The sequence below is a fragment of the Chelon labrosus genome (assembly GCF_963514085.1).
Source record: "Chelon labrosus genome assembly, chromosome: 3".
In the NCBI taxonomy this organism is placed as follows: domain Eukaryota; kingdom Metazoa; phylum Chordata; class Actinopteri; order Mugiliformes; family Mugilidae; genus Chelon; species Chelon labrosus.
The window spans coordinates 24506907-24528243 of record NC_140339.1 but is presented as its reverse complement, the minus strand read 5'-3'; the positions used below and the strand labels follow the sequence as shown (position 1 = coordinate 24528243).

General features: G+C 39.5%; 1 protein-coding gene across 4 annotated transcripts; it reads right to left on the bottom strand.

The window, feature by feature from the left end:
* Window positions 1–1282: 1282 nt before the first annotated feature.
* Window positions 1283–21165, bottom strand: usp10 (ubiquitin specific peptidase 10). 4 transcript variants are annotated; one of them, XM_084541019.1, is made up of 15 exons: window positions 20897–21165; window positions 14404–14472; window positions 13950–13995; window positions 13476–13535; window positions 10573–11802; window positions 8200–8291; window positions 7664–7773; window positions 7276–7334; window positions 7085–7188; window positions 6590–6689; window positions 6255–6435; window positions 5237–5402; window positions 4362–4506; window positions 3653–3718; window positions 1283–3355 (listed from the first exon to the last, which is right to left on the bottom strand). In XM_084541019.1, the coding sequence occupies exons 1-15, from the start codon at window positions 20915–20917 to the stop codon at window positions 3168–3170; spliced, it is 2637 nt and encodes an 878-aa protein (XP_084397145.1). In that variant the 5' UTR covers window positions 20918–21165; the 3' UTR covers window positions 1283–3167. The 4 variants fall into 4 exon arrangements, with proteins under 4 accessions (XP_084397145.1, XP_084397146.1, XP_084397147.1 ...); XM_084541020.1 differs by having other exon boundaries at window positions 10573–11799; XM_084541021.1 differs by lacking the exon at window positions 13476–13535.
* Between the last annotated feature and the right edge of the window lie 172 nt (window positions 21166–21337).

Here is a 21337-nt window from a genome sequence, read left to right as displayed (position 1 = left end):
CCTTAAGAGCAGAGAGGCGGGCAGCCAGACCACAAGATGGGATTTACTACACACAGTGTATGTTGACACACAAGGACAAGTAATCAATTAACAATGTGCGGCAGACCAAGACTCTGTGGATCATTTTGTTGTTCTGGTTTATTGTGCACATTATCCTGTAGGCCAGTCCACGGTGTAGAGGCTGCTGAGGTTTTTTTTTTTTTTTTTAGCATTTACTGTATCATAAGAAAGCCAAGTAGTCTTTTGACTACGCTCGATTAGCAAACTGCTTTTAGCACAATCCTTTATTTGAACAATAAACAAAATAGAATGCTGGAGGCTTAAAATTAAAAGACAGTATAGATTTTGTTTTTAGGTCATTATCCCAACAGTTCCCAGCAGACAATAGTGTTAGGAGCACACACTGAAAAGAAAAAGAAAAAACATTGTTGAAGCATTTCACCAGCACATTTCCTGACCAGCTGTCAGAGACCGAGATAAAACTGTACAACAGAAAGCTCAAGGTGTCGGTTTTAAAATCCCCAACTTCCAAAACAATCTTTGAAAGCGGGGAGAAGAAAATATGCAAATCAACAATGTAACAATTTGTGCAGAAATGACTACAAAGCCGGCAACACAACTGAACTATGGTGGAGGTTAAATTATGTGATCCACGTGCCATTTCATGTGTGCGATGAGTTGCGAAATGTGATGAGCCGTGCCAACAAGACCTCGGATGGAAAAGGCAAAATAAAGTTGGAAATTAAAAACTTCATGGAAGGCAGAAGGGCCTATATAATGTTGTCCTTTGGTTTAGCTGGGGAAGGTTTCTGACTTTGAAACCCACAAGAAACTACACAATGATGCTAAAAGAAAAAATGGAAGGAATTATTTAAATCGATTGTGTTAATTTCAGAATTTAATTTGAATTTGAGAGACTGAATCTACTCAAAATTTGTAAACTTTCAAGTGAGTGACATGTTAAATGAACTCAAATCCACACGCTGCCCCTAAAATACATGAAATTACTTTAACATTGTACCTTTTTTTTTATTTTATTTTTTTTATTTTTAAACTGAAGGTGGAAAAATATCCCACTGTTGGTACGAGCTAGAAAGTAAAATCAACGCTTGAGAGAGAATAGTGGAACTTTTGGATTAAAGTTAGCCTAAATTATGTGGCAATACTGGAGCTAAAGTGGTAATACTGAGATTCTGGTGGTTGGAATGAAATGAAAAAAAAACAAACAAAAAGAAAAAAAACAATTGTCAAAAGAAAACAAATGACAAAATGGAAATAAATATCAAGCAAAGAACTAGTTCAATTTTATTTGTTGTTGTGCTTTAGCCTGTGTAATTTCGTTTCAAACACAAATCCAAATGCAAGCATATTTTTCTGAGGGGAGCGAGAGCATTAGGACATCCAATAAATGATCAATGACAAAAGAGAGAAGAAAAAAAACAACTAACATCTTTTAGTAACTCAAACAAAAATCATCACAATCAATGAATGATCAAATAACAAAAAAAAAATAAATCAATGTCTTCAACTAAAGCAAACACTATCTCCTTTTGTGCGCATGTCCAGGGCCTTAATGAAGCGCTTAGCACAGATGTAGTCCCATTTCCCCTCAACACTCAGTTCTCCCTCGACTGGGAGGAATCGCTGAGCCACAAAAGAGTAAATACAGAGGTGTCAGGTACATTCCCTTAACTCTTCACAGACATTAGACTAGCAGTTGCCGCCTGATTACGGTTAGACTCGTACACCGAGTGGAAAAACGTCACACACTGAACCTAAGGCAGCCCCCGCTTTCTGCTGAGTTGGGGGGATAAGATGGGTGGTGTGGCTCAAAACTACACTGATAAGCCACCAATACACAGGTGGAACCTCTAGACAAGAAAAGACAAAACAAAAATGAATGGAGAGAGAGAAGGAAATGTACAAAGGCAGGTTTTGCAGTGGAATCTGTCTTGATTGGTTGCCACATCTCCAGTGCAAGAACTGAGTCTAAAAACTGGCACAGTCCTTTAGGACCCAAACATGTTTTCAGTCAGCTAGATCTCTTTATTTTTTTTTATTTTTTTTAGAACTTTTTTTTTTTAACATTTGAATCTAAATATTTGTAAAATATGCATTTGCCTGTCATATTGTAATCAATCTGTTTATACTTTGTGCACAGAAGCTTATTTGTTATTAAATTCTAAAGCGCATTAATATTTTCTTTAAGATAGGCCTTCTATATCTAAACCCAAATACCATGACAAGGATCTCTCAAAACAAGGAAGCGGTTCAGTTCCCCATTCAATGCACCACCTATCTTTTTTTTTTTCTCTTGTTTTTGATGGCTCAAGTTGTACCTAGATTTAAAAGCATCATTAAAGTGAGGAAATGGAGGAGGGGGAGGTTGGTGGTGACAGAGAAGAAAACAATCTGGCCTTGGGAGGAGAGACTCATGATAATGCTGGTGCTGGGCCTTTTCAATGCACAAGGGCAAATAACAGGCTTTTAAACTGCTGCAAATTCATTAGGCCGACAGTTCCCCTTTACTAAAAGGCAAACACTGATATATCTAGGACATTTCCTTAAAAAAAAGGTCATTTGAACAAGAGAATTACCCCAGCAGTCCACTTGCAGCCTGTGGTAGATAGTTCTTCCTGTGTGAGTGAGTCCACTGTTCGCTATCTGAGCCAAAGCTGTAGGCTCAGTCAGAGGTGAGTCTCAGGTCTTGACGTGTAACCTCAACCCCACCTCTGTCTATTCAACAGTCTTTCCTTGCTGCTTTTAAAGGAAAAAAAAAAAAGAAAAAAAAACAACAGCAGTGGTGCACAGAGAAGAGAGAGCAGTCACAGGGAAATCTTTGTGAATGCAGCTTGCTTCTCTTCTTCCGACAAGAAAAAAAGGAGACAAAGGAAAAAGAGGTGTTGGAAAAGCTGGTTCTCAGGAAAGCGGGAACAGGAGGGAAGAAGAGGGAAATCTTGCAAGAGAACAAGTTGGGCAGTGTTCCTGTTCATTAGTTTGGTGTGTGTTTGTGTCACGTGGAGATGTACTGTCAACGAGTGCATTTTGAGCATGTATGTTCCGGCTTGTGTGTTTGTGAATGTGTTTGGGTATCGTTGCGCGTGTGTGTGTGTGGGTGTGTGTGTGTGTGTGTGTGTGTGTGTGTGTGTTGGGATGCGCGTGTGTGTCTACAGCAGGTCGACGCGGCGGTAGTACAGCAGGTAGGCGGTGCGCTCTGCAGTCTGCTTCACCACCTGGTACTGGTGGATGACCTTCACTGCTTGGTCGTCAATGCGCAGCCAGCCGTTAAGACCAATGTGGAAGACATCCGTGGTGTAATGACCGCCGGTCGCACTGTTTCCATGGTGATAGACAACTGGTAAAAGAGAGAGAAGGGAAGGCGTTATTACTTATCTATGACCCATGTTTAGCTTCATTTTATTGTGGCTGTTTTAACAATTTATTATGATTCCTAAGTACTTCCTGAGAGGACCACTGTCAACTAGATGTATTGAGGTTCAACGCAGAAAAAAACAGCGATTCCCCTTGGCAGAATTGTTATTTTGGTGGATGAAGAAATCCCATCATCAATTCACTCAGTGACAGCAAAATGACTCCCTCTGGAGCCGATAAGACGTGACCCAAATATATAAACAAGGAATAACAGACATACCTGCAAAGAGCCTGTAAGTTCTTTGGCCTTTCACAACTTTGCCTCGTACTCCAGAGGACAAGAGATCTGAAAGGAAATAAAGGTTGAAGGAAAAAATCTGATGAGACCAAGATGTTCTAAAACATTGCTTATACTGATAAATTGCAGAAAGTTATGCAGCTCAACTTGAATTAAGTTTTCTTTGTGTCAACGTTACTTTGTTAAACAGCAGAAACACTGTCATGAGTTTGAATCATTTTAGCAGTTTGAATGGTAGGAACTAAAAAATAGCAGCTGCAACCTAAATCTGAACATCTTATTTTGTGAAATGAGGAAACTGAATTTCATTTCCAATCAAACGAAACATATGGGGTTTACAGAGTTTACTAAAACACTGTTATTCCTTTTACTCTGAATTCAATCCCTTACTTCAGCTTCGCCTGAGAGTGATTTGGCAGTCTGATTAAATCAGTGTGACTTGTAGCGCCATGGTTATGTGTCACCCCCAAACTGGGCAGACAGTGGTTACATGAACATGTGATTTGAGTGCTTTGGAAAAAATATTGTTAGCATGTCCGGATGCTGTATGCACATTAAACACAAAATGTGCATCAACTTTCAACATAGGCACTGGACACTGTTCATGACCTGAATACAACAGTGTAATGTACGTATGGAAAGTCACTGGGTCAAGATAAAGGTGCTCAGGGGAGTGTGGGTCCATCCATACCTTTGCTGATTTCCAGGTCAACAGGGTATTCAATGTTCTTGGTCAGTTTCTGGCAGCCTCCTGTCTTTTCAAATACAAATCTCTTGAGATGGAGCACCAGCACAGGTGGCAGCTCTTCCAGAGTTACCCTCCGACTTATCTCAATCTGGAAGCAAGGACATAAAGAACAGTTGGAGAATGTACTGTGACAGTAATAAAATATAATTTAAAGAAAGGACTGCAGGCTCACAAAGTTTTATTTGAAACTGTAGACTTGAGATCAAATGAAATAGTAAACAAAACAGGAATGAACAAAACAAGCACAGAACAAGAGGTGACAGTTTGTTGGAATTACAAGCACATGCTAAGCTTTTCGAAGCAGCGACTCATGAATCACTTCGTTTTTTGGCTTTTAAAAGTATAAAAGACGACAGTCAAGCTGTAGACCATTTCTTTAGAATGACACTAACAAAATGATAGGTTTATCGCTTACCAAAAAAAAAAAAAAAAAAAAAAAAAACTACAAAGATGCCTATTATACAGCTGGAGTGCAGATGTTCCCAGCACCAGTTATTTCAGCTTAATGTTCAAAGACCGAACAGTTTTCAGATAGTTTTCCATTTTCTTTAGTAGTTATGAGGGCTGTACTGGGGCACAGAAAAACTATAATTGTATTTGTGAAGAAATTTTCAAGAAGATTTATGTATTTTATATTTTTACAATGTGTAAACAGTATTCTTCTGTAGTGCACTGATTTATTACGCAAATCCCGAATATCACTGAGAAACACAGTGAGACCCAAGATCACATAAATAACCAATACAAAAACAAAACTAATACACTTTTATTCCTACTTGGTACATTTCCAACTGAATAAGCGCACATTGTGTACATACCTCTTGCTTGGTTTTAGATGTGTAGCCCTGGACTGACTCACGAGCCACCAAGGTCTCCAAAGCCTCCTGGACAGTGCGGATCTTTTCTGACTGGATGTCCAGCTGCAGAGTGAAGAAAGGCTGCAGAGTGGCTGACTCTTTAGAGTTTTGTTGATACACCACCGATCTGATGAAGAAACAACAGTTAGAACTTCTGAAACATTACCTCAACATTACCTCAATTGAGACATATGTCAGAAAAACACACATGTATTTGGCACCAAATGTCCTATATATATTACTATACAATCATCAGCTACTTCCTGCCATTCCTTTTTGAAATCTGACTGTATTAACGTCCAACATCTGACAAAGAAAATTGAAAAGAAAATACATCTTATGCATCAAGCGATAGCTGCTAAAAGACTTCGAGACCAAATTATTTTCTAATAATTGTTGCAGTGAGTCTTAAGACTAACCAGTTACTCTAAAAAAATAAATAAATACAAGTTTGTGTGTAACAGCCAAGCTCAGTGGGCACACACACCACTCTCTGTAAACATACACCCGTGTATTCTAGTTCACTCTGGGCACAACCATTTCTGAGAAAACAGTCCTTTAAGACGCCAGCACTGTGCCAGACCAGAACCTCACAGAACATATTATTTAGGCAGGCAGCAGCCGCACAGGTTCTTAACTTTCCAGTTAGCCTGAAAGTTAAGACCTTTGTTTGTGGACGGGTGCCCCATGTCTTGCTGTCGAGACTTCTGACCACAACTAGCCCACAGTGGCTGTTATTCTTAAGGACTGCGGCATTTGTTGGAAAACTGGGGGCGGACGGCCGATTTGTAATGCGGCTGGAGAGGTCAAACGCTTGAAGCTGTGCGACCAGCCCAGGAGGCGCAGATGGAGCCAATACTATCATTTCTAAATGTTGGCATATTACCTCAAGCCATCGAGCTAGGACATACACTTTCATCACAATCTTTTCCTTCACATCCCATTCATTATTTAAACATCACCTAATCTATCCACATACCTGATGTGTCCACCAAAGATATCAGTGATGGGCGTGCGGACGAAGTCAGCTTGCCGAGTGATGGAAGTCTTGTTTCGGGGACCCACTTGCTCCCACTCATCCTCACTACCTTCTTCCTCCTTATCAGCAACATCTTCCTCTACACCTGGCTGGGACTCCGGTCCATTGGGTGTGGGAGCTTCTGTTTAAAAAACAAAAAATAAACGTAAAGTCAAATGATTAAAGTACTTCAAAGTGAAGTGACCTCTCATGACAGTTAACAAAATTGCAGGGAACTCAGTAGCATGCAAAGAGTAACTTTAAGAGTTTGTGATATCGTGGTAAAAGTTGCTTACTCTCTTCCTGAGGCGAGATTATTTTTTTCAATGCCAGCATCTCCTCGTGCAATCCATTGAGCGTGAACCCAAGATACTCCTCCGCATCCTCTTGTCGGCCCTGGAAGCAGAGAATAAGGGCATCAGCACCAATTACAGAGAATGCCTACTGTCAAATAAAAATGCCTGCATGCAGACTTGAATGTGCACATTCATTTAAACAGACAGGGAAGTGTGTAGGCAGTGACACAGGACGAGATTAAGCCTCATTAAATACCAAAAAACATCTTTAAGCATTAGGTAATTTCTTTAATTAAAACTGAATCAGAATTGAGTCAGCATGAAACACATGAAATCTGCACAATTCCAAACCAAAAAATGTGAGTTAACAAGTAACTGCCTCAAGCACTGTCTGTTCCAGGGAGGTGCATTCAAAGTGTGATCATTAAAAAAAAAAAAAGACGCATCACCTTGACGCACTGTTTTAACGTGAATATGTAACACATCATAGCTTACCTTCTCAGAAAGACTTGACTTGATGAGAGTTAGGAGTTTGTATATGTAAGTTGGTTCAAAAGGTACACCAGGCCGAATATCTTTTGTGACCTTATCACCAACACCTGTGGACAAAGTCAGAAATCATACATCAGTGGTGCCGACAGAAAATGATACCACATGTCTTTGGTCATGCTGCTTTCACACCTTACCTTGCTGTTTGGTTTTAGATGGCACAGGCATATTGTTGAACTCATTCACCAGCCTAACACTGTCAGACAGAAAAAATAAGAAATAAAAAATGATGTCGCAGTACAGATTTTAGAAATGTGATAAATCCTTTAATTTCCTGTAATTTTCACCTAAAATGCCTAAATAAGGTATACCCAGAGTAAATTTAAAGCGGTTTTTAAACCATTTGGAGTATAGGCAAGGTTTTGGCCTCTTGTGAAAGATAATACTCCCCAGAATCTGTGCTACTGGAGAATGAATAGGAAAAAGAACACTTTCCAACGGTGTATAAGATGTGCTGTTATGAAAATAACCGACGGCCCACAAGACAGGCCTTCGGAAGGGCAATGGGTTATAGGCGCTACTTACAAGTTGTCTAGCATGGGCGTGGAGGTACATGGTCTCTGCGTTTCAGAATGCAGAGGAATGGACTTCATCAGGTGATACATGGGAGGGCATGCAATCAGGGCCTGTAGGGTCTGAGTGTTCAGAGTCAGGGAGGAAATCAACAGGTAGAAGAACAAGCTGCTTTAATATTTATAAAATCTGATATAAATAGGGGAGAGAGATGGTCATTATACTGGTCTTGAAAGTGAACTGTCTTTTAAAGTCATGGCTATTTTTTTTCCAACCTCCCCATAAAATACTCACAAAAAATATTAACCTCAACTCATTGATTGGTGTGTTTTGGCCAATTAGGAAATAACAATTTGTTTTCTGTCTTTCATTTTACAGGCAGAGCTGGAACTCAAAGTGGCTCTGTATATGGCACAGCATATGTACAGGATCTAACACTATTTATACTTTGTGCCATTTGCTTAGCAGTGACATACACGAGCAAGTCACATTACAGCCAACTATGTAAACATGAGGACTTGGCACAGCAAAAAGCAGCGAAAGGATACAGCGTTGATATAGCACCAGTTTCCCTTGTTGATCAGTCCTCTCGGCTGCAAAGACACTGGTTTATGTATCAACTTCACATTCTCAATAAGTTCTGGGGATTCAAACAAACACAACGTACTTAAACAGGTAGGCCCGCACAAGTGCAAAAAAACAATAAAAACCACATCAATTTTGTGACTTTCGGTCACAGTGAAATGCATTATGGCAGTAGGACATTTTTTCATTTCATCAAATGTTCCTTCTTCTATTCTCGCCTCTAGTGACAACAGCTCAAGAGGCTGTCTGAATAAGAGGAAGAAATGCTGTACCACGCCTAGGAAGGGAGGCTGTCATTCAGAAACACAGCTCCCATGGTAACGTGGACATAAGTTTACACAATGCATTTACAGAGAGAAATCATTGAAATAGCTGTGCCAACACGCCAATGACAAATACAAATTAATCAGCAGTGTGTTCAAACGTATGCATCTTTCCCCGGCACATACTTGGGTCATTAATCCGATTACTGCTTTAAAAAGACATCTCTATAAACAAGTAAATAACAGAGCTTACTTTGGAACAACAATTTTAAACAGATCCATTTAGACCCAAACTGCTAGTGGACCATATTGACTCCCCTCTCTTGGGGGGGGGGGGGGCAGAGTTGTGTGGTAAACTGGATCTACACACTGCACTTGAATGCAGCATTATCTTAAAGAGAAGCTTTTACAAATAACTCAACAGAGACACACAAATACATGTCTGCTTATGTCAGTTTTGTAATTATACCTATAAATATGCTATGCCCACTTAACTATATGATGAAAAAAGTGCGCATGCTGAAGCTTACTGCAAGTTTATGGATTTTGTTTTTGTTCCATTTCAACAATTTGCTTATACAGACCATATAAAGAGCTTTTCTGAAGGCTCCACACTGGTGCATTTTAAAGTAGGTTGGTTTCTTTTAAGCTCAGATGAACTAACCAACATCAAATAAACACATTCAAATAAAACTGCCTGGGAACTAAATATGCCCAGTACTCAATAATGAGGAGACATTTGCATCTGTCTGCAGTCACAATTACAGTCTTTCTATGTCACACCATGGTCCCACAAAAAAATAAATAAATGACTAATAGAACCAACTGCTGCTTTGCACTGTATGTAATTCCAGTGGTTCCACTGATTTAAAACATTGGGTACTGACTGATGGGCATCTAGCTACAGAATTTCTATTTCTAAAATATTGTTTCTGTAAAATGCACACTGCATCTCAGCTTGCACATAAAACATGCCACTATATTAGAAGCGCTGAATATGTATACTCCTTTAAATGGATCTCAAATCAGTGTCTCTGAGGACAACTGTACAACAACCCACACACACACACACACTAATCAGATTCACCTAAACAGACAAATCAGATTATGGGTCGACTTGATTCGACAAAAAATGTTTGGCAGAAGAAAACACTTTGCATATTGCACCCATCTGCAAGCTCATAAATAATATTTCAAATCATACTAAACTGTGCGTGTTTGTAAAATAAACTGATCCTTCGGCACATGACACCAAAACATATCGTGTTTTCTAGACTGACGTGATCAAAGACATATTTTAAGTTATTTCCTTGTCTTTTAGCTGAAATTAATGTTTCACTTTTGAGAGTATTGAAACTGACTCAAATGTGCAGCGTGTGTCAGACACAAACATTTGAGTGGTCAAATTTTGTTTAAATTGTAGTGTGAAGATTTGGGAATTTCTTAATGCAAAGCTAATTGAATTTAATAATATTCCAATAAATAATTTGAAATATGTGCACACAACACACACTTAAAGGGGACACTAAGGTCTATTGTTCAGAGGGGGATGCATCTACAACATAACCAAGGAATAAGGAGAAAGAAGCCACCTTCCTGAACTAAAGCTGTGTAATAAAATTATTATTTTGCTCCCTTGGTATAAAGTTTACAAGGCATTCCTGGCCTTCTTTTAATAGTGCAGAGTAATGATACACAAAGATGAGTGAAGTCTGAATGTGTGACAGCTATTCTTGATGTGGTACCACCATCTAGTGTTAACGGACTTGAATGCAACATGCCTTTACATGTTGGAGAGGGACTGCTCAGTAACACTTTACTCAGTGGAGTCGGCATGAACAACCACACTAATACTCTCCTCTTCTTAAACATCCAACTGTTTTAAAGTGTATGCTCACTTAGAGACAAGCGTAAATAATGTCTCAACATTGCCACCAAGTGGAGAGGAGTGAATTTAGCCCCGTGAACATATTTCTTGCAGCAACACATTTTAAACATGACTTCCAGTCCTAACTCAGAATCTGTAAGTTGGACCATTTCTGAAGATATACTATGAGCATCTTCGAATAATACCTGCAAGTTTAGGGGCCATAGGATCCTCTGATACGTGGACAGGACCTTCTTTTACCTCCCCAACTTTCTCAGGCTGTTCTGGCATAGTAAGGGAGGGAGATGCAACTTCCACAACACTCTTTACCTCTACAAAGGCCTGAGGGCCTCCGGGCAGAGGTTTAGAGTTGTGAAAGAGGCTAGCCCAGGATTTGGGAAGATTGGCAGTAGGTGCAGCTGGAATTGCAGGCAAATGTGCCTGCTCTGTCACTGCCGGCTGGGCAGCAGAGTCCAGGGTGACCTGCTGAGCCTGCTCCCCGCTCTCACAGTCTTCTTTGTGTCCATCTGCACTGACAGGAGTATTAGGCTCTACTAGGCCATTGGCCACCCCGCTATCTGCTACCTCCCTCCCCTCTAGTTCAGTAGTAATGGAAGTGATGACAGAGGATGTGGCCACAGCAGCTGAGGGAGGAAGAGGTGATTTGGAGTGGGGGCTGTATGGAGTATCTGAAAGTTCAGGGCTCTGTGGAGCCAGATTATCTGGCTGCTGATCTGCAGTCCTTGCTCCCTCTGTCATCCCTCTGCTTTGAGAGGATGAAGAGGAGGAAGTTGCATTGTTGCCATCTGATAAAGAGGCAGCTCCACTTGTTAAGTCCAAAGAAGAATCATCAGGGCTATCACAAGTCCTCTGATTGGCAGCGGATGTGGGGGCAAACTTGGCTGCTGCCACAGCAGCCGTTGATGTTGCCGCAGAGACAGATCCAGGAGTACAAAGTTCAACCCCTGGCAATGCCTTACTGTCCACATCCTCAGAATTGTGGTGTGGGCCACCGATCGCATGTCCGTTAACCAGCGCTGTCACAGGTGTTCCATCTGCTGCACTGGTGCTGCTGTTGTTGCCAGCTGATGGGTCCAGGTAGCTGTAGTACCCCGGCGGTCGCTTTTTCTTTTTCTTTCTCTCTCGCTGTCCCAGGCTGCCAGGGAGTCCGTCCATATCCTGGCAAGCCTGGTGATTGTCCATGGCTGAGGCCTCTGAATCAGGTCCATCCAGAGAGTTGAAGTGGGTTCCATCTGGGACATCAGCTGCTGGAAGAGCTGTCTGTTGAGCCTTCGGGGCCGGCTGGCAGCCCAGGATGAACTCTGGAGCTTGTGGGTTGAGGGTGCTCGACACTTTGTATAGAGGATCGTTCACTCCAATGGGCTTGGAATCCATCACCTCGTCAACACCAAACTCAATGCGCTGATAGTCTTCTGCTGCAGATGACATTTCAATCAATTAGAAATACAGAAAATCACATTAAAATACAGCCTCAATCCTAAATATAAAAACAGATGATGTTGTATTATCTTTGCTGCAGAAGTTGATGAAATATCATTTACAGAACAACCAAGTCATCACTCAAGGGGGTCGTGGGAAATCTGATAAGATTAGAAAGACCAACAAAAATAAAAGACATTCCGCCGGACCTATTTTCGTCAGCTAGTGTTTTGTCTATCCACAACCACATTTCCACTGGGCTTATGTGAATGCCACAAGTGGGGTGAGTCAACAATTGCAATTAGGCCCTGGGAGGAGTCCTGTGGCTACAAATTCCACGACTTCACTTATGTATAATAATGATTTCCCTTTTCTAATAAGTCAAAGCCAGTATTAAATAGTCTTCAAAAGCTGTGAACCAATTGTGGTTCTTCATAACGTGTTAAGTGTCTGGAATTTCACTCTGTCCAATTAATATAGATTAGGATGCAAATATAATTTCCCTTTGAAATGAATCCAACCAAAACATGAAAGGTATAGAAATAAATGAATATATAATATTCACAACTACTTTGTACTGGCTTTGAAACTAATGCAAAACAGGTCCTTCGACAAATTCTTGATAAAAACCTGGAAGAATGGAGGATAATACGTCATGTATTTTAAACAATACATAATAAAAAACAAATCTCTAAAATTGTTTAACAAATGTAGGTTTTCCTTATTTAACTAATAACTATACATTAAATGAATGCAATATAAAACATGTTTTGTCTTATTTGTGCACTATATTACATTCCTTTGATGTATAGTTTCAGTTAAATAAGGAAAACCTACAATTGTTTAACAAATGTAGGTTTTCTTTACTCAACTAAAACTATATATTAAAGGAATGCAATATGCACAAATAAGACAAAACATGTCTCTTAACAGACTCCAGTTACGTGACATAAACAAATTATTTATTAAAAACAGAATACTTTTGTATTTCAAAGGGTCACTAACTCCCTCATAAATAAGGGAGTAATATAGAACAATGTAACAAATGTATATCATTACTAGAATACAAAAAGAAACATTTGGTTAAAATGTGTTGAATGGCAGCTTAAATTGTGTATTATTATGCAGTGAGAGGCGTAAAGTGCAGAGGTGAATAAACAGGAAACATTAGTAAGTGCAAATCAGAAAAATCACTGTCATCATGACTCAGCCGATTGGTCACTCAAACTGTAAGCCCAGATGTTAGAAGGGCATTAAATCTCTCCTCCTCTACTGTGATTAGAGGATATTCTGTTAGTGCCACTGAAATCACACTTCATTACTGTAAAACGCATTGAAAAATCTTAATAATGTAAGGTATACAACATGTTAGCAACCACATAAAACCCACAGTAAACCAGCTTTGATTGTTAGATCATACAAAAAGTCAGTCTCATTTCAGTTCAACTTGGATCCCTCCAGAAGTGAAAATACTTTATATGCAAGAGAAGGTAAGATACTTGACAGTATCTTGAGCATGCAAAGCTCTACAGATTTTACCAACAGGCAAAAGAAAGAACACAGGCGCAGAGTTAAGAAAGCCACCAGTTTCGGAAACCTGGATTTTCAGTTTTACAGCAAATGCACAAAAAGCTAGTCAAGCCACAGGGTGTCAGACTCCTCAACTCACCGCAAACCTGCAGTCCCATAGACTCCATAATATAAGGTACAGCAGGAGTGCAGTAACTTCCTAAATAATCAATACAAATCAAGGTAAGGCAAATGTCATGTGCAAATAGGTACCATTTGAGAGAACGGTGGCCGCTATAACATTTTTAATGTGGTGGCGCAAATTTTAAAGAATGGAAATAGTATTCTTAAAATAATGACAAGGCCAAAATCTACTGGAATGTGTGATCACTCATTGCTAAACAATAAAAAAGACACATAAAATTAAAGAACAAACACATGAAAGCATCTTCCTGCCAGGCAAGTCAGGTCAGCTCAGCCTGGGCTTCATTTGTACATGTTAAAGAGCTGCTGTGCTATGAAACACTACTAGATGTCATAAGGCTAGGAGGAAAGTTAGCGTAGGATAATCTGATGCTATTCAATGTACAAGAGAAGATTAAAACACATTTGGCCACCAATGAAAAGTACGTACCAGAAGACTGACTGACGCATGGGACTTTGTCATTGAACGGAGGAAGCTGTAAAGACACAAAACAAAAAATATGAGTTACAGAAATGGTATAAACATTGGAAAATTCCACCATTTTTTCTTTTTAAATGATGGAAAGGCAAGAGGAAAGAATACATTGTTTGAAATAAACAAGCTCAATATCTAAATAAAATTTCAAACTCAAAGAACCACATGTGGCAAAAATATCATGTATAATAACCATTTAAACCTTAAACCAGCAACGTCGTTTTTACTTAATGGCGGTGCCCTTTGCAATTCCATGTTTTGACCAAGTCTCGGTTCCTCATTGCTTCCAGTCAGTCAATATCTGAATAACCAGTAGAGGCCACCAGAATTTCATGTCTATGAGCTACTATAGCCACCCATTTGATCATGATTTATAGTAAAAGCACCCACTATCAATTCATGTTCTTACCTCGACATAACATCGTGGAGTCACAAAAAACTGATTGATCTCATCAGGGCTGAATTCCCCGAAGATGTACTGTGGAAGGAAATCAACACAAGAATTAGTTGAAAAGAACGACAATTGTGTAAAAAAACTAAACAAAACAAAAAACTGTTTTCCAACTCATAATTAGGAAAGTGATCTTAATGTCATGACCCCCCCCCCCAAAAAAATGGAAAAGAATCTTCAGGTCATACATGGGGAGAAAAGATCACATCAAGTGATAGGTCCAATGACATACAGACGTTCCACCTCATAACTGGCACAGATTCAAAAGGTGGTGTCATTAGATATCTACATATCAGGGATTGCACGAAGCAATGAGTCATGCAGTGTTACACACTCACTTGCCAGTTCATTAGGTACACTAGCGAATGAATTCTAGGTAAGAGTGTGGAACTAGTTTCATAACGGTTATAATATTCAGTTTATGTTGAAACAGTGTGAGAAAGGTGGTGATCATTTTGGAGGATGTAGTTTGTGGTGCTGTTAAACTGGAATTTAGACTGGAAGTGACAAATACGGGGTCGTCAAAATGTGTCTGTAAAACGCAATACATTCAATATTACCACAAACCAGTCCAAAAAGAAAACAGATTCAACAGCTCTCATTTATTTCAGACAAATGTAGAATACCATAACCTTCATGCTGCTAACATTTAGTGCGTGGTGCAGGTCCGTTATATTAGAATACACTTGTTTTCACTAGTGTACCTAATGAACTGGCAAGGGAGAGTACATAAACGATGAACCCAAGCAGCATTCATTTGATTCCAGTACCGTTTCCGCTTAGTGAAGAGATTACCACAAAGCAGCCCCATCATCACAACTACTGTGTATCAACCTCTTAGTGAGTTGACCTTTGTGCTTCAAATTTTCAAAAAAGTACAGATGCAGACAGACTCTTTGCTTACCGTTTCTCCTTACCTCAGCTAAATATCTAGAGCAGTAAATAGTCAATAATTAAACGATCACTCAGTCACTTAAGATAACAGCATGAGAGTGGACTGGATACACTCTAAGCACAGTTAAATGACAGAGAAAGATCCGTTATATCATAAAGCCTCAAAAGCAACAAGTGACTCAACAACATTTTATCAAACATATCTGCTCCAGCACAAGATTGTGTGTTTTCCTTTTTGTAGCTTTTGTGTGTGAATATGTGACAATTGTGAAAGGTGAAGCGTGATAAGTAACTTTAAGCCAGTCATCTATTTACTCGGCTGTAGAATAACTAACTACAATACGTCCACAGTAAAATTGGAGAAAAATGGTCATGCCACTGTTATCTGACGTAAAACCCTATTTACTGTGTAACATAATCAGTTACTAATGACACTGGATTCCTTTTAAGCAAAAATGTGCTGCTTTTCTTTGTCTTACATGATAATGTACTGGATATCTTTAAAACAAGTACACTGATTAGTCTTCATTGAAGTCAACTAATCAGTAAACCAAGAAAATATTGACAGATCAGTCTAACGAAAACAATACTCATAGCACTGGACAATAAACACAAGGATGAGGAAAGGTCCTGGGTAGTAATTTTTACCTAATTAAATAAAAAACGTTGTGACTCAGAGTCTCCTACACATAGGCTTAAAGCTTAGACTTAAGAGCTACAGTAAGTGGTTGTGTCGTATAGGTTCCAAAAAACCTTCTGCCATTGCACGTAACTGTCTGCCCTCAGGAGAGTTGGGGTGAACCTCCATAGTCAATGGAGTACTAACGAGCCAATCAACAGGGAACACTCCTTCCATATAGTGGAAATAGTTATTAAGACTTTGCCACAAGTTGTGTAGTGGTGTTACACCCTGACAGATGACCCTCATCGCTGCAGGGGAAACACCACGTTCTACCAACCCAAGTGTCCATCACGTGCGTGGACAACACAATGCAACTGAGGAAAGGTGACATGAACTCACTAGCCATGCTGTTAATCCTCTCAGTGCAATAAACAGTGGAACGTGAAAGGGTAAGCACAGAGAAAAGAAAGTGCAGCTCAAGCATATGTAACTCTTTGCAAACGAGGCCCTACGCGAGGGCCCACATTGCTGAAATGGCACTACAAGCGACAAACAGCCAGCTATAATCCAACGGCCTCAGAATGGCTAATACAATCACAACAGAAAGAATGTCCCTTTGCTTCTTTCTGCAGGCGTGCCACACGTACCACACTAAGCTTCCTTTGCTGTTCGTTTGGACTGTGGATTACAACAAATTGGCCATCTGTATGATTTCAGCGCAGTTTAATGACGACACCACACACGCGTGCACACGACCACACACACAACTGACCTATAGGAAGGACTGAGAATATAAAGTAGTAGCTATCGTTTAGTGACTTATAGTGTGAGTATGTCCCACAAGTTTCAAGAATGACTATGCAGAGTTGGATGATTATTACTGATGATATTTACTTCCAAGACTTTTCATCTTTGACCAATATTGACAGAAGTGAGCCACTGAAAATACTATTTTCTCCATGTGGAGCCAAACAAGAATACACAAATCTTGACATTCTTGAGTGTTGTGTTCAGCAATCTTATACACAGCATTGTTAACAGCTGAAGCAACGCACATTTTATCTGGATCTCCATCACACTCTACACAACTGGGTGGAATTTCAAAATACAATTGAATTATCTAGATAAGTGTGAAATGTGACTTCTACAATGGGACCAAAACTGATGATTTGTGTATTCCAACCACAACCACAGGCCTTATTCTGTTAAACTGGTATGCAGAGTTATTAATGGACAACTTGGCTGAGCATGAAAATGCTACGGCACTAATACAAATAAGGTCAGAGTATTTTTTTAATGAATCTCTGAGGAATGCCTGTTACGCCTGCATATTGATGTGATGTAGTAACAGAGTGACACAATGATTACAAACCATGAAACTAATGGAGTATGAGACTGGTAGAAAGGAATTTATTCTGCTTAAAGACACTTGCTTACGTACAAAAGCAATGGCCTAGCAATGCAACTGTAAGCTAACAATTTCATTAATTGTCAAGGCAGAAAGTCATAACACCTATTCCTTTTACAATTATTTTATTATACCTTCTAGAGTTGGAAGAATTACCCCGATATTAATATTCCAAAGACAATCAACAATGTTATTTAATAAGTGAAATCCTCTCTGCAGTTACCTGTAATCAAACCCTCACCTATTCCCCATTGACTGGGAAAGACAGTTTTAGATAAGTGCTTATTGAACTTTAGAGTTAGTTTGTGTGTTCTGCTGTCATTGTGTGACACAGTCAATGACTGCCGGCAACAATTGGCCAATAAACATAAAATGAATCAGCAACAATTTGGATAGTCAATTAATTGCATGTCATTCTTGAAAAAAGCTAAAACACTGCATCCAGCTTTTCAAATCTTTTACATTTTTCAAGCTTTCTGACAGCGCAAGACATTTTAGACCAAATGGCTCATTGAGAAAATAAGCTACAAGCTAATAGAAATCAAAAATAATTACTAGTTGCAAAATAATTTCGTGTTGTGATAATTATTGTGACATGCTAATTTCAAAACATAGTAAGGCATCAGGATGAATGAGTGAATGGCTATGTTTACATGAACACTAGATTTCCACATAGAAGTGGAATAAAAGGCCAGTCAGAATAAAAATGCTTAATTTACCCGTGTCACTCAGAACAGCCTTAACCAGCTGTTTCAGAAATCCACTTTGGTATTCTTTTTCTATTGAACGTATTCAATGTTATCAATACAGTTATATTTAAAGTTATATTTCTTCCAGGTTGGAAGTTCCAGTGACCAGAATCACTTTGGGCATGTCAAAAACCTTCTGTTTCGGGCCATGTAAATGGATATATGCTATCGGGTCATTATATTTAGTGTCCAAACACAATGACAAGCCATTGTATTTGTATTTAGAAAGACTTAGCTGAAAACTTATCTAGATGACAGTCTGATTTGTTTATGCATATAGTGTGCAGTTACCTGAAGAATCATGCCGAGAATTCCTATCCCACTTTCATATTTCTTCTTCAAAATGAGACATTTAAAAAAAATTAGGATGTCCCATTAACAATTTAAAGTGACAAACCCCAAAGCTGCATTAAGCAACTTTTCTTTACTACAGTAAAAAGAAAGAACCTAAATGTTTTTAAAGTCTATTATTGCATATTTCATCTCTGCAGAGTAAACATTAATGTGTAAATTCTGGGATGAAGATCTGAGTTTTAATAATTTGATGAGTTAAGATAAGTAAACTGCAGCTGCCAGATTCAAACATTAAGAAATGTCACCTAAATACTACATATGATTGCTTAATGTATTTTAATAGTATTTAGAAGACGACAAATATTCTAGGAATGCTACAGAAAATTAAATCAAATCAATCTTCATCCCCAGTGAAATGCCACCAATAACGTGTGTTCGGCTTTTCACAGTGGAGCCCTTTGGAAAAGCCTAACTTACATATCTACAGCCACATTGGGCAACCACAGTTCAAAGACAAACTGTTTCATAACTATCTAACTGATATTTAAAAGACATTTCTAAAGACTTATTTTATTTTTCTCAAGACTCTGCTAACAGTCTTCTGAATAAGGAGCTGCACTGTTTCTGTTAACTGTGCATAGCATCTTTGATTAGTAAAATATTTTATCCAGTGCGATCTCTCACAGTAGCACAACTTAGACAAAATACGTGGCATGTCTTTTGCTAGTAACAAGAAATATGACAAAATATTATTTGCAGATACAGTTGAAAAACATGCATGAACAGAATATTGATAAGCGTTTCCAGAATGACCTGTTTGCCCAGTTTCAACTCAGAAGCGTGCTGTCCCCCTCACTGCTGGTATGGCTTGTTCTGCCTCTCATTATTTGCACTACCTGTTCAGCAACTTTTCTGTTTGCTGGATTTGATCAACATGATATCTATTCTAATATTAGTCTATTCCCCTCTACTCATATCATATTATTTCCAACACAGCAGCAGCATTTACCTACTATGGCTACTGAAAGGAGTTTTTGGGGAAAACCAACCAAAAGAAATAGTTGACAAACTTCCAAATCTCCTGGGCAACTGTCATTGCGAAGCACTGTCGGGCAACGCTTAATTTATACCTGTTGATTTTTATATTGTAATCATAAATGACCAGTCAAGGCAAGAAAAACCATATTGGCGCTGTTATGTCTGATGACTGATTTAGCGAAGCAAATATTCTTTGTACAAACGAAGCTGAGATGGTTTTCCCCTTAAGCTTTCACTTTGCTGAAGTGTGAGCCAATAGAAACGCTCAATTTTGAGGACAGGAAGAAGTGTAAAAGCATGCACATTTAAGTTTTCAGTGAGATTTCCCTTTCTGAAGTCGTTAGCCATGTTCCGTTTCTCTAACTGCTAGCCAAACGTGTGATTTCGACACAGCATATAACCCCAATTTAATGTTTATTTTCAAAATGTCTTTTTTTTTTTTTAGTCTCAAGTTGCACTTTAATTCAGTCATATGTTGCTAGAAACTTCAGACCTGGCATGTCTCTGCATGCATAGCCAGATCTCAAAATGGGCCTTCCCACATGACAGCTAGCTTGCACAGAAATAATACTAAACTCGCCGAGTTATCTACCGCCTAAGTTCAGTCTGGCTCTGTAGCAACTCGCACACAGTAGGGTGCAAGCTCAATCCTGTTTCTAATCGTTTCTATATCAACTATATCTTCGATATCAACGAAGGCCCACACTGTCGCATTTGTATTTAGCTAACCAGCTAGCGAACTGACAGCAAAGTGTAAGCACACCACCTGTGCAAAGCTGTTAGCTTGCTAAATGCTACATGAGCAGCTCTGAATTGTCATATGGACTCTTACAACTGCTTAGAAACGGAAAATTCTCACATGCAAAATATTCCATAAAACCGTTATCACGCTTCCGAACTACCCAAAGCAAAACTAATCCGCTGTTATTACCAGTTATGGGAATATGCAATCGAAGAAGGCCTGCCGCAGCACAGAGCAGGTGGGCCATGCATGCACGCAGCAGTTTTCTGGCACTTTTCTCTGTGAAATAACACATGACACTTGCGGGATCTCACACATAAGTGTCACTGATATACAATTAAGCACGCTTTCGTGTCATTTAGCTTAAAATGGCTGTTATATACTTCAGAACTGCAGCAGAAAGTACCGCTGGCTCATTTGAATGGAGGCAACTAGGGCCTGTTAGCCAACCATGCTGGTGGTGTTTCAATGAGGCTTAGGGGGGCATTAGCAAGCACTTTTCACTACTTACATTTTCAATGACACGACTAGCCAAATGATTCAAATAACAGTACACAACGACCCAATATGCTGCTATAATATGTCATTAGATGTGGTCAACATGCTGTACAAACGAGGGGCGGTCGTAAGGTTATAAATAACAGTTACACTGCGATGAGCAGGAGTTGTTTTGCAGGCTAATGTTAGCCAGCTAGCTTAGCTACCTGGTTGCTGTAAGAAGCCATGCTCCCGGTGAGATTTTCTCTCCTCCGCTGACAAGATGAAAACTCTCCCGGGAAGATGTTCAACGTTTGTAACGAGAGCTACAGAATATGTTCTACTTCGACGTCATTGTCAGTTGCCCAACGATGTCCTGGCAGTTGAAAGTTTTGATCCGTGTAATGCATCAGCACTTCACGCTGCTCGCCTTGCAGTCACCGCCATTTCCGTCTAGCATCTTCCTCGCCTGCTAGCCAAACCAGCGCGCGGTCGGTTGTAGTGGCAGCGTGAGCTCAAGGAGTAACGGCAAATACTTCCGGTGGTGGTTGATTTAAGGACTTCAGAATAAAAGTCTTCATCTCGCCACAGACTCGTCCCACCACTGAGACACTTGGGGTGCCCACCGAGCAACACATGTCAGAACTTACGTTACAGTCATATTATAT